Here is a 13,932-nt window from a genome sequence, read left to right as displayed (position 1 = left end):
TCATAAAAACCATGAGTTATTTTTAACACTTCTTAAAATTGCCTTAGGGCTGGCCCAGTGGCGCAGCAGTTAAGTTCACACATTCCACTGTGGTGGCCCGGGGTTCACCAGTTTGGATCCTGGGCATGGACATGGCACCATTTGGCAAACCATGCTGTGGCAAGTGTCCCACATATAAAGTAGAGGAAGATGGGCATGGATGTTAGCTCAGGACCAGTCTTCCTCAGCAAAAAGAGAAGGATTGGCAGCAGATGTTAGCTCAGGGCTAATCTTCCTCAAAAGAAAATAAAAAAATTAAAAAAATTAAAAACTGCCTTAAATATATTTCAAATAAATATGTAAAAGTATAGTTATGATTATGCTTTATGTTACTTAATATCATTCACCCTGGAACTATTACATTGTTCAATTCTTTTTTTTTTTTCTTTATTTTTTTTTTTAAAGATTTTATTTTTTCCCTTTTTCTCCCCAAAGCCCCCGGTACATAGTTGTATATTCTTCGTTGTGGGTTCTTCTAGTTGTGGTATGTGGGACGCTGCCTCAGCGTGGTCTGATGAGCAGTGCCATGTCCGCGCCCAGGATTCGAACCAACGAAACACTGGGCCGCCTGCAGCAGAGCGCGCGAACTTAACCACTCGGCCACAGGGCCAGCCCCTACATTGTTCAATTCTTGTTATTCTTATAGCCACCCCGCCCCGGGCCCACAAAGGACAAAAGGGAGATCTCTTACATAGAATTACTGATATACAGTGACACAACTCTAGTCAAAAGGCCTGATAATAAAGCTCATGAAACCATGATTTTTCTTAGTGTTGAAATTTAACTGTAAAGAAATCACATCCCTAGTCTGCAGAGCTAACATTCACTTTCTCTGACTCTCTAAATCAGGCGGTTACAATTCAGCAAGTGAAAATTATTCTGAACTCAATAGGTGGAAAAGGGTGTGGTCAGTCACGTCTTCATTCATACCTTTTTCTTCTTCCAAGCCAACATCGCAAATATATTCCAAGGCCCCAAGCAAAAATCTGAAAAAGGACAATCCTCGAACCAACAGCCCCAGAAACATCTTTATCATATACCCTCAGGCAATAGTGCCCTAAATTTTAAAATATTTTAGGTAAGGAGAGAAGAGAGAAATTACTAAAAAAACAGCCTGAGGCCCTCTGCTCACATCCTTCCTGAAAATAGCTTTAATTTTCAGAGAATAAAAGAAAAACTCTGTCAAATATAAAGTATCAGAATTGAAGAAAACATATATAGAAATGTGATGTAATCAGAATAAAACAATATTACCCTAAACTATACTTTTTCATAAAAAATTTACAATGTAACATGATTTTGCTCATATTAAATCTACTTTAAAAAGATTTCTTTTAATACACAAAAACTCACCAAATTTCAAGACTTTTTGTCGTTTAAGTTCTAAATGCAAGGCCAAAATAGCAAAAAGGACATTCTTCTTTTTTTAGGGTTGCCAGATTTATCAAACAAAAATTCTCCATTGTTTATCTGAAATTCAAATATAACTGGGCGTCCCGCATTTTATCTGGCAAACCTACACTCTTTGAACTAATTAAAGTGAGCTGGCATCTCTACCAAAGTATGACAGCACTAGCTCCCACTCACACACACACAAAATCCTATCACAGCACACATTTGACTGATGAAGTTAAGAGTTAGCCTGGAAGTGCTGTTTTCCTGATGATAAGCCCTTCTTAATAGCTGACATTTACCATATAAAAGAAAAAGGCTTATTTCTAAGAGCCAAAGGTTAAACTTTTACTAGGTTCCATCCACTCTAGTGAATGAACCCTTATGAAGCTTGTGCTTCTGTGTGTTAAACACAGACTGGAAAAATTTCAGTGCTTTTGATAACTAAACAAAATTTCATAGGGTTTTTGATAACTAAACAAAAAGAAGTTGCCTGTGAAGGTTATAACAAACATAATCCTGTTTTAAGTACTATAGGCAGATCCTAAAAGTTACTTTTATGAATTTCAAAGTTAATCCACCATTTTTCTTGAATTCATAATCACAGAACTTTAGAGTTGGAAACAAACTAATTTCTGGACCCTTAAAAATTTCTGGAAAGCCCATTTCATTTCATATTCATTTCCATAAAGGTTTTTTCTCCTATTGAGCTCCAAAGTAAGTACTAGATATTAACAGAAAGAGATCCTCCCTTTTGTTTTATGTGGTCCCTCTCAACCAGCTCTTTGGGGGTTTTTTGCTATTGTTGTTTTGGGGGTTTTTTTGAGGAAGACTAGCCCTGAGCTAACACCTGCTGCCAATCCTCCTCTTTTGCTGAGGAAGACTGGCCCTGAGCTAACATACGTGCCCATCTTCCTTTACTTTATATGTGGGACACCTGCCATAGCATGGCTTGCCATGCCCGCACCCGGGATCCGAACCGGCGAACCCAGGGCCCCCGAAGCAGAATGTGCGCACTTAACTGCTGTGCCACCAGGCCAGCCCCTCAACCAGCTCTTTGACCTACTTATAATAGCTCTGACAAGGAGTCAGTGCAAATAACTCTATTCTTCTGCTAGTTTCATTAAAATCAACTTCATAATACCAAACCTATGCTCTTCTTCCCTGTGCTCTAGGCCACTGCTCTTTGATACAGCCCATCCATCTTTGGAGACTGCCTAATTCCCTTACTTCATTTACACTGCTACCTTGAAGGTATTAATAGATAATCACATCCCCCTAGTGTTCCCTTTTCCTAAATTTAGCTCCTTCAGGCTTTTCTCCTCAGTCTTATGCTAACATCGATGTAGAATTATTTGCGTCTTCTCCTAAATGTGGTTGGAAAGTGTTAATAATTATTTGGAGTTCAATCCTAGTACGAAAACAGTAACACTGTTAGCAGTACCATAATTTTGATATGTGATCACTATGTTATTTGTCTAGGGTAATTCAATGACAGTTCATCGCAAGTTATTTGAAACCTCTTTACGTTATTCTTTTCCAGGTAGCAGTTTCCTGGTTTGCATTAAGCCCATTTATTTCATCTTCCTTGGTGAATGATTTGAGATTCAGCATTAACAAATATAATTTCAATGCTGGAGCAGCTATGTTATTTTTTTCCAGTTGCTCTACAATTGTTCCAACCTGCTAAATTTGTATAATCAAAAAATCCTAAGTTAAATTTAACATATTCCTTCAATCTATCTATGGATTGAAAAGTATTTCACATAGCTGCCAACACAGGACAGGGACATCTTGTTGCCTTTTTTGCCCTCCAAGGAGGAATGTCTAAATATGAGAAAATAATCTTGCTACTCTAGGATTTTGAACATGAAAGGCAAATGATTCTTCAGTGATGGTTCTGCTTTCCCTCTCCCTCCCTTCCCTTGGCCAGTGTTCAAGTCATGTGTACTCACCAGAAATGTGCCTCACACAACAGCATCAGAGTAAGCATTCAGCTCAGAATAAATAGCAGCGCTCCTAGCCCTGTACTCAACCAATAACTCAAAGGCAGGCACTAAGGAATAAGGAACATAAGCTCTAATCTAAAAGAAAGGACAACTAAACATACTGGGAAACCTGTGCTTTGATTATGACATTCAAATTACTGAAGCTTCTCCCTTTTCCCAAGTTCAAATAGAAAAAAAACCCCAATATTATACAAGTAATGTCTACTGCATTAATTCAACAATGCCATATTTTCTTTACTAATAACGACTAGTAACAGTTCATGTTGATATTACTGATAAATGCCTCATGAAAGTCCTCATTGTGTTTACAAAAATCATCAGATTGTTCCAGACTACATGCCATATTAAAAATAAAACAAACTAAAAACAAAATAACTCCATACTTGAAAATGCTCTGTTTTTCAAACATGAGTCTCATGGCCCTTTAATGAATTATAAAATCAATTCAGAAGGTCACAACAGCTTTCCTTAAATATGTTACAGGGTAAGGACAAGTATTGTTTCACAAAACATTACATATTTCCACATATACTCAGTTACAAGAAAAATCTATTCCTCTATCTGGTTACAAACAAAAGTTTGAAAGCCTTTTTCTAAAGAGCTTTTATATTTTTAAAGTCATTTCAACATGATTACATCTGAACCAAATTACTCCTATTTTACTAATGTAAACTAATCCTTACTAACTACATTTTAGCACCTAGAAAATTTTAATTTGTAATGTTAATTTTTCAGGTTATTTTTAAAATAATAAGCAGCAAGGATGTAGCTGGTAACTGTTGAAATTACATAATTACATGTAAGTTTATCACATTACTCACTCTATTTTTTACATTTGTAATTCTAACAAAAATGTAAAAGAAATAAAAAACAAGAAAATGGACCTACCTAACCGATACAAAGGATATAATGAAAAAATCTGTAAACGGAGACTTTTGACACATTGTTTCTAAGGAATATCAATCTAGGAACTTACTCAGATTTAATTCAGGTAACATTTGGGCTGCCTTATCCAACTATAATAGACAGGTGTAGAGATCCTAAAAAAATACATAAGGGACAGGAGAAACTAAGTCAAATAAAAAACAAACCTCCTCAAAGGATTACATAAAAATACAATCAGTTAAGTGTGATTCACTCTCTCTTCATTGCCTCTTCAATTGTCAACTACTTTTTAACCAACAGAGAGAACACAAAATATCTACCTACCTGGCAGTGATTTTCATTTCTTAATTGTTTAATTCATACTGGCAATTTTCCCAGCAAGTTTAATATGAGATCTCTGTAACAGACATAAGTCTGCCTTCCTTGAAGAACTACAGTGCTGTCTGAAACAGGTTTACAGGCAGTTGGATTTTAAACAGTACACGCCTCAAAGTCATTTTCTTTATCTCCAAAAAGAAAGTTTCTAAAAACTTATTAAAACAGGAAGTATTCTCTCTCTAGGCCCCTTACCCATTAGAGGCAGTACCTAAATGTCAGGTCAATAGAATTGTGTAATTTTGGAACTGGAAGGGAATTTAGACATCACCTAGTCCAGTGGTTTTCAAACACTATCATCAGGAAGAAAAGAAGAATCAATGGCATAACAATTAATATATGCAAGCACACTCTACTTTCTTTTTAAACGTCATCTTCCTGCATATGGAACATTTTGCCTTGTTAGTATTCTATCAGAAAAGGACTTGACATTTTGTCTTGTAATATATATTTAATCACCTTTAGAATATGAGTATACATTTGGATATGATTAAAACTACTGGTATAATTCAGAACTTAATGTTTTCTAATAATAGAACCTTACATAACATATAGAACCCTGACACTTTCAGAGTGATTTTACATCTTCTCATTTATATTTCATTGTCTAGTCAATTTGAAGCACTACTTGAGTGTAACAATGACAGAAACCAAGATAAAACAAAGGGAAGTGAAACATAACCAAATTGATATACTTCTATAAAATACCATAAAGCATACCATAAGGTTCCAGTAATTAAGATTATTTGAAAAGAAAGCAAGTCTTAAAACATTCCATAATTGTCTTCAGAAATGCAAAAGAATACCATTCAGTACTTTCAGTACAAGGAACTTAGCATAAGATGTTTCCATCAAAACTGACCACCATCTGCTTTAATGAAGAGATAAGACTGGGTTTTTTTAATTTGAAACACAACAAAAACAACAAACAAAAATTCAGTAAGTCAGGAACATTAAATGTCTCCCACTAACCTACTGTATGCAAATAAATGTAGATACTTAGGAAATTCTTTAAATATTTAGTAAACCCCATTCCCACAAAGATAAACCAATTAAAAGTTCAAGCAATCAGGTAAAAATGACATCAAGTTAATTAGGTTTGATTAATAAATGTATATCTTTGTATATACACAAAAGCAAACCAAAATAAAGTTAGGCCTACTTTCAATTTTAGATAACACAGTAAGTTGGAATTAGGTGCAAATCTTGACTCCCTCTTCTGATTGAATAAACTCTTGAAAAACAAATACATTTTACTTGTGTATTCAATTTTTTAAATTTAGACACCAATACCACTGGAATAATGTTTTTACATAGGATCCACAGTATTTACTTTAAATTCAGTGAGAAATTTATTTATATATTAAGCCTATAAAATGTAACAGTTTATAATCAACTAATTTTACTGGAGAGGTTTCCCACCTTTCCAAAGCTAATCTTTATCAACTAAAATTAGGAATTCTGGAAAAAACCCACAAAAATCTCACAAACAAGTTTAAAATGCATCATCTAAGCTGCTTAAAATTAAACTCCATATCATCAATGGCATTTTTAAAAATTCATTTAAACTGAAAGGCAAGCCAATTGTTCACAGGAGGTGATTTTGCGCCATTATTTTAATTTTGATGTGTTAATGTACTTTAGAGGTCCCTGGTCCATTTATTCTTTCTGACAGATTCTCTTTTGCCAGATGCTCCTCAAACGAAGATTCATTCCTCATCCTTGCATCCTGCTTTTCTCCCTGTACTACTGCGGCCTTTCTTCTGTTTTTCCCTTTCTCTTACAGTTTCATTCTCTACTTCTGATCCTGTCCAGATTGTGCTCTCACTGTAAATGATAAATTGAACAGAATGCATCAGAAAGTTTTTCACAGAATGCAATTCTTGCAAAACTTCTTTGTATAATTTCAAACTTCTACTGAACACCTCCTATAATATCATCCAACACCGCCACTCATTGCTTTTCCACATACTTCATTTGTATAGATATTAGCACTTTACCTCCTTCCCAAATTGTCTTATAAAAAAACCTTTACATGGATCCAGCAAAGTTTCAGATGTTACATATGAAACATCTTACTTTGAAAAAGTACCTCAAACTAAATAAATGAAAAACAATGTCCAAATTGACAGAGCACTTTGCTAGTCATATCTGGTCATCTTTATGGGCCCAGTTAAATAATTATTTTTATTTAAAAAATTAAAGACAACACAATAACATTTTGCCTTTTACTAATGTCTAAAGGTATACTCCACAAGAGAAAATGTTTCACATCAAAATTTTGTGGGGTTTTTTTTTTAAAGATTGGCACCTGAGCTAACAACTGTTGCCAATCTTCTTTTTTTTTTTTTCCTGCTCTTTCTCCCCAAACCCCCCAGTACATAGTTGTATATTTCAGTTGTGGGTCCTTCTAGTTGTGGCACATGGGACGCCGCCTCAGCATGGCCTGATGAGCAGTGCCATGTCCGCGCCCAGGATCTGAACTAGCAAAACCCTGGGCTGCCACAGCGGAGTATGCGAACTTAACCACTTGACCATGGGGCCGGCCCCTCACAATTATCTTAACGAGAAAAATAAAGGGATTCCTTCAAGACAAAATAGTCTAATTTCTCATGTCTGTATAACTCACACAAAGTGAAACCTGTAATAAATTTCAGTCTTAATTTACGGCAAATGTTTGGATTGTGGAGCACATTTATATTTAAGGGTTTTTATTTTCTTTTTTGTTTTAAACCTTGGTATATTAACAGGTTAAGCTCTATTATGTCTGGCAACACAAAAACTGCATCTGCATCCCTTTCTAATTTGGATCCAGTAACCTTGAAAACCAAAGACTAAGAGCCCAGAAACAGGTCCTGATGTAGTGACATGGCCTTTCCTCCCCAGACCCCTGACCAATTGCTCATGCCTGGGTACTCTATTATATCAGCAGTGACAATTCTGTCAGTTGCCTGAGAAACTGGAGGCTTATGCTCTCCTTAGGAAATGCTTTATTCCAAGGCAAACTATTTCTTCTGGTCATTTGAAATCATATTTGGATTAATTATGTTAAGATCTGTTGCTTGACATTTGGCATGTCATTTGTGCCAGGGCTGCCATAGATAACATCTGTCTTCTGTTGCTCATTTCAGTTCACCCAAAGAAGAGATGCACAATCAATGGCAAATACACGTCTAAAAACATACTCAGGGAGAGAAAACTGCCCAACCACTGAAGCAAACAGCACTTGACAGAAAAGAAAAAGATTCATGAATCATCTAATACAAATACTGTCATTGTTACAAAGCACAATGTTCACAACTATCTAGTATCACCCAAGCAAAACAGTTTCTTAAAATATAGCTTGTTAATAACAAAATTCATTAGACTCCTTATTTTCTCCTACTAAACAGTGTTAATTATCCAATTTTATATTTTCAGAATGAATGTATCACATTTTTACACTTCACTCCACATTCATTCATTAGCTAACATCTCCAACACTCCTACTATGTGCCAGGCACTAGACTCTATTTTTCTTATTCACAACAATGGGACTCTATGAAAAGGTGATACCTAGCCCATATGAAAAGACAGTTCACTGAAAGCAAAAGAAAGTCATGAAATCTCCCAGACAATGAAATGGAAATATGAACTTCCTCGCTAGAATTCACAATTGCACAGGCAGTGCAGCAGGTCACTTTTCTTAAAAAGTTACATAAGCAAAAGCACAAATCTCTCTGTTCGGGGCCTTAAAATGGCCTACTTCACTTTACTCAAGATGACAGTAAGCAGCAGTAACAATTAAAAGTGTGATATACTCATGAAGAAAAACAAGTAATTAATAATGCTACTTTTTAAAGGATAATAGTAATAGCTAACTGACTATAGTGAGCAAACATTTAGTACATATAGTACTGTTATGCCACATATAGTAATGTAGCATATGTTAGCACACATATGTTACATACGGTAACAAGTATTACATATAGTAAAAATTTACTCTCTACTGAGACTCAGTATACGCCAGGGAGAAATCTAAGTGCTTTACGGACATTATCTCATTTAATCCTCACATCATCCCTAAGGGATTGGCATTATTATAAACCCCATTTTACAGAGGATAAAACTGAGACTTGGAAGTATTAAGCACTTTACTCAAGGTCACTTAGCTACAGAGAGCTGGGACTCAACCTCAGGTCTATCAGGATCCAAGGTCTGTGCTCTTGATCACCACATAACACTGCTTGGTTCGCACTCATTCAATTTCAGTTTTATTCTAATGCTTTTGAATGTCGTATCGGGAAGGTTACTTTTTAGGACAAGTTTCTTCCTTTAAAATGAACTACATTTTTCTTAATACATACAAAAATCAACACCTAAATAAGGATTTTACTTGAACATGTGGTCCTACAAGTCTAAATATTTGGATAGGAAACAAAATCTATCTAAATGAAAGCCTTGAATTTCTATGGTAATGGGTCACAAGTGGAAGACACCCTGAGGGTCATCTAGTCCAAATTCATTTCAGGAATAATGAAACAGGGACCTTTTGTAAAACATCAATACTCAATCTAAACTACCACATACCCAATCCAGAAACACTTAGGTTTGAGTTGTTTGGGTTTTTTTAAGTCATCATTTTACATAGGTAATTTAACATTTCAACATCATACAGAGCATGATATCCATTTCTGAAGATCTGTAAGAAAATACAAACTCCATGACATGAAATCATTATTGTAGGGCTATCACCACTTGAAAGCTTGAGTTTTATCATAAGGTATGTTATAGAAAACTATAAAATGGCATCCTTACTTATATGGACTCAAACTCAAAAAATAGCCATTTCTTCCTTGAATTAAATTTACTTTCATTTGGGTCAACTGCAAGCTCAGCTTCACTTCATCAATCACGTCATGTGACTACATTCAAGCTCATTTCAAGGAAAAGTCTGCTCTAAGCTGTATTGAGAACACACATCACTGAGAACAGCCAGATGAGTCCTTGTAGACCTATCTGAAAACCTTGTTTTAGTTGCTAAGAAGCTATAATTTCACCGTATTATAAATCATTGAAAGAAACTATGCCAGTACAGATTAAATATGTTAAGAATCTCTCACCTATTGTGCCAAATGAAACCATTCTATTTCCACAAATCAAATAGCTGAAATTAGTATTAGGCTTCTTGAAGTCATATTGTTAACACAGACTAAAAACTGATAAGACAAATCAGACTAACTACCCTGCCTTCCACAGTGGCCTCATGCTTTGGAGAAAAACAGGAAAAATACCCAAAATATTTTGCATATTCAATCCTAGAAACAAATAAATGTTTCCTTCCTGACCCCTGCAATGATAACTGAAGGCTATGAACCATATATAAGATTTGATTAGTACAATTTGGTACAACAAACACTTATATTTAACCAATGATGCTCTTTTAATCATTTATTGATATATTTTCACCATAAACTTCAGCATTTTAAGCCCAGATTCTCCTTAAAATGCTTAATTCTATTGGCTCTATCATCGATGTTTTACAAACTGAAAGTCATTTAAATTTCAGCTATTCCAAGAAAAATTTTAAATTGTTCTAGCATTAACAACAAAGAATCACTGAAGGATTAGCAAGAATAATTTATAGTCCACTGTCCAGTACTGACCTCATAAATTCCTTCCTATAAAAATGTTTTCTAAACCTCTTAAAGGCTGTTTCCACAAGAGCAGAAACTGGTTCACAGTACTCCTAGTTTCACCCACGAAAGATCAATTCAGCAGCTGAACTATAACACAAGCCTTCAACAATCAGAATCTTTTTTTGTCGAGGTCCCCCACCACCATTTCTCCATCTTCTCTAAACAGCTTCAGTTCAAAACTCAATTCTCTCGTTTCCACTGTACCCTGCACACATCTCAGGGACTACTTTTATGTTTCTCAGAAATAACGTCTCTTGTGTCTTGAAACTTTTAGAGCTTAACAACCTACTTCCTCCATCTCCGTCTTTCCAGTCACTGCCCTCAATTCCACCAGTGCAGTTCCAGCTATATGGCCCTGCCTTCCCAAAGGCCCAACCAATATCACGGAGCACTTGCCACAACTCAGTTCCTCCCTTCTCTAATATATCCTCCACACTGCAAACCAACATTACACCCCCGGCTTCCTGCATTTTACTCCCTTCCCTTATTCTGTCTTCCTGCACCCCCATCTCTACACCCGGGCACCCTTATTTCTCTAACAAATATCCCTCCACCTCAGTTTCAACCCTTTCTCCCCAACCTCTGCTCGTTCTTCCTCTCCTTATTTAGAAACTCCTTTTTGCTCTCCCAACCACTACCCCAGAATGCCCAACACTCCACCCTCCTTAGTAAACCCAGCCCTCTTCCCCCATCTCGTTTAGAGCCGCCGCTGCTGCTCCCTCCAGATCCCCTACTGCAGTCAACCCACTACCTCCGCTTTCCACCCACCTTCCCTCCACTTCCATATCCAAGGCTCCCGGATCCTTTACCCCCTTCTTAGGGCTCTAGTACTCAGAATTCTTCAGAACTCCCTTCCCCGCAACGTCTCTCTTATTTTTTAAGGATGTCACCGGTCTCACGGGGCCCCAGTAGAATCCGAGACGACCCCAGCGCCCGGGCCCCCGTTCTCTCGGGGAGCCCGACTGACACCACTCCCCGCCGCCTCCAACACAGACGCCTGTCTTCTGCTGCCTTCTTTAAGAGCTGCGCCCCCTCCCCATCCGCCCCCGCTACTCCAGCTCCTCGCGCCGGCTTCCTCGGTGTCCCCTCCCCGACTCGGAACGACCGGCCCACGGCGCGGAGCCTCTCAGTCCGCAACCCCTCAGGCTCTCGTCGGACGCCCCCACCTCCGGCTCAGGCGCCTCCGGTTCTCGCACCCGCGCCTCTCCCAACTCCCGACCGGCATCTCCTCCTCTCGGTCCGCAGCCGCTCACACTCCTGACCGGCCCCCTTCCCCGGCTCCGGCACCTCCTCGGCCCCGGACGGCGCCCCCGGCCGCCGGCGTCCCTCGGCCCCCGCCCGGCCCGCCCCCGGCGCCCTGCTTACCGTTCTGAGCGGCGCCTGGCCCTGGGAGGAGGGAGCCCGAGACCAGCAACAGCGAGAGGGCCAGGGCGCTAGGGAGCGACGAGCCCGACATCCTCCCTGCAGAAGACCGAACAGCGAATGGGCCGGGGCCGGAGCCGGGGCCGGGGGAGGGAGGGGAGGGAGGGAGGGGGTGGGCGAGCGCGCGAGGGAGGCAGCGAGGGAGGCAACGGCTGCTAGGCTCCGTCCTTCCCCGTCCTCCTCCTACCGCCGCAGCGCCCAAGCCTCGCGAGACCTTCCCTCCGGGCCGGGGGCGGCTGAGGAGCGACGGCGGCAAGGCTCGCGAGAAGAGGCGGCCTCGACGGTTGCTCCAGCCTCTCGGACTCCGCGTCCCCGCCCCTGCAGAGGCTGATTGGCCTAGAGCAAGGTCGGTCACGTGCCAAGGGCGCTTCTGGCCACGTGACGGGGTAAGGCGGGGCTCCTCCCGCTCTCTTGGCCCTGGGGGACGGAGAAGTCTGCGTTCAGCTTATCCCTCTGAAACGGGAGCGCCCATAAATAAGAGGAAGTTTTGGAAACATAATGTGTTTCCTCCACCCATCCTGCCTCTCATTTGTTGGCGTTCTTGGCTGCGGAATGTGATGCAGCACCTCCTCTTTTACGCCTTCCTCTCATTGTCCCCTATCAAAATCCTGCTATTTCTTTCTTCTGGACTTTGACCTTAGACCACCCCGCCCCCCGCCCCCCACTGGCATCTGGCTCCAACCTCCCTATTTCACCTCCTGCTTTAACCTCCCAGGCTAAGTGATACACTCCCTGTGGCTGATGTTACCTTGTGCTTTCCAGCCTCACATCTGCTCTCTCTGCCTGAAATGTCCTCCTTTAACTCGCCCTTCTATTTTCCCTTCCCCCATTTTGGCCTTATTTTAGCTTGATAGAATCTCAGGGCCTGAAAAGTTCGACTAGCCTAATTGCTAGTTAGACAATTTAGTTAGTAAATTCTACAAAAAAGTCATCATGTATTAACTTATTTCTGAAGAATCTTCAGAAGCATTTTCATGCAGCGAACTTTTGAGTACTGCTGGATACTAACTAGGTTGTCACATTGCTGTGAAACCCAGATGAAAAAATGTCCCCACTCTTAGGAAGATTACAACCTAGTCTATCAGAGGAGCGAGGAAGAAGGTGACTGACTGCATAGCAAAACAACCTGTAGAAAAGGAGCCAACAAAGCACTCTGGCAATGTGGTCATTACTGTTGGCATAGGAAGTTTGGGAAATGCTTTTTTTTTTTTTTTAAGATTTTATTTTATCCTTTTTCTCCCCAAAGCCCCTCAGTACATAGTTGTATATTCTTCGTTGTGGGTCCTTCGTAGTTGTGGCATGTGGAACACCCCCTCACCGTGGTTCAATGAGCAGTGCCATGTCCGCGCCCAGGATTCGAACCAATGAAACACTGGGCTGCCTGCAGCGGAGTGCGTGAACTTAACCGCTCGGCCACGGAGCCAGCCCCTGGGAAATGCTTTTTTTAAGGGTATTTTCTGTACTACCCTCAGCACTGTCAATCCTCCATTGGCAGAGGAGTTTCTGTGGCTTAGCTCATTCCTGACTCAGAGCAGACATCCTGAGGAGTGTCTGTGGAGTGAAACTGAGAAGAGCCAAGTAAACAGTCTTTATGACCTGACTCAGTTCAAAGAGAGAGCTTGGAGAACCTGGAGGAAGGAGCATTCACCACAACCCTCACACTCTCAAGCTTTCAGCATGAACTGGACAGCTGGTGGCCCCAGTCTGAGCTTTCTAGCAAGCACCGGTAACACTGGGACTACAACTATGGAATGTTGTTGATTGAAATGAAAACTATATCCTTCATGACCTCAGGTGTGTGAGTGACAAAAAGGTTGGCATGTATCTTTGGACGAAGGGCATTCTGCACACAGCTCTGTATGGAAGGCTACAGGGCTGCCTGTGGTGGGACCAAGATTTTCAGCTGATGGAAGCTTTGGTGGGATGCAACCATTTTGCCTCATCATAACCATAACCAACATCCCTCTTTGATCCTTATGACAAGGGATCCTTACAAAATGATTATGCTAATTTTGTGGGTAGGGAAACTGAGGCTAAAAGAGGTGTTACCTGCCCAGGGTCTGAGTGCTTGTGGAAATCATTAATAGCAAACAGTCTGGTTTGCCTCCTTCTAGGCTCATGGCAGGAGTGTA

At 39.9% G+C, this 13,932-nt stretch overlaps 1 protein-coding gene across 3 annotated transcripts in view; it reads right to left on the bottom strand.

The window, feature by feature from the left end:
* NPTN (neuroplastin) overlaps window positions 1–12,220 on the bottom strand; it is a 65,817-nt gene extending 53,597 nt beyond the window's left edge. Inside the window, exons 1-2 of one of the 3 annotated variants that reach the window (XM_070498390.1) lie at window positions 11,744–11,994; window positions 4,417–6,527 (exon numbers count right to left, since the gene is read on the bottom strand). In XM_070498390.1, the coding sequence (XP_070354491.1) occupies window positions 4,417–4,438 (22 nt within the window). In that variant the 5' untranslated portion in view covers window positions 4,439–6,527; window positions 11,744–11,994. Of the gene's footprint in view, window positions 1–4,416; window positions 6,528–11,743 lie in introns of all 3 variants that reach the window. The other 2 variants (XM_014849728.3, XM_070498383.1) reach the window with 2 other exon arrangements.
* Window positions 12,221–13,932: the final 1,712 nt, after the last annotated feature.

This window comes from Equus asinus, chromosome 2, assembly GCF_041296235.1.
Source record: "Equus asinus isolate D_3611 breed Donkey chromosome 2, EquAss-T2T_v2, whole genome shotgun sequence".
NCBI classification, from domain to species: domain Eukaryota; kingdom Metazoa; phylum Chordata; class Mammalia; order Perissodactyla; family Equidae; genus Equus; species Equus asinus.
Note: the sequence above shows the minus strand (reverse complement) of the source record. Positions and strands in the feature narration are given on the sequence as shown.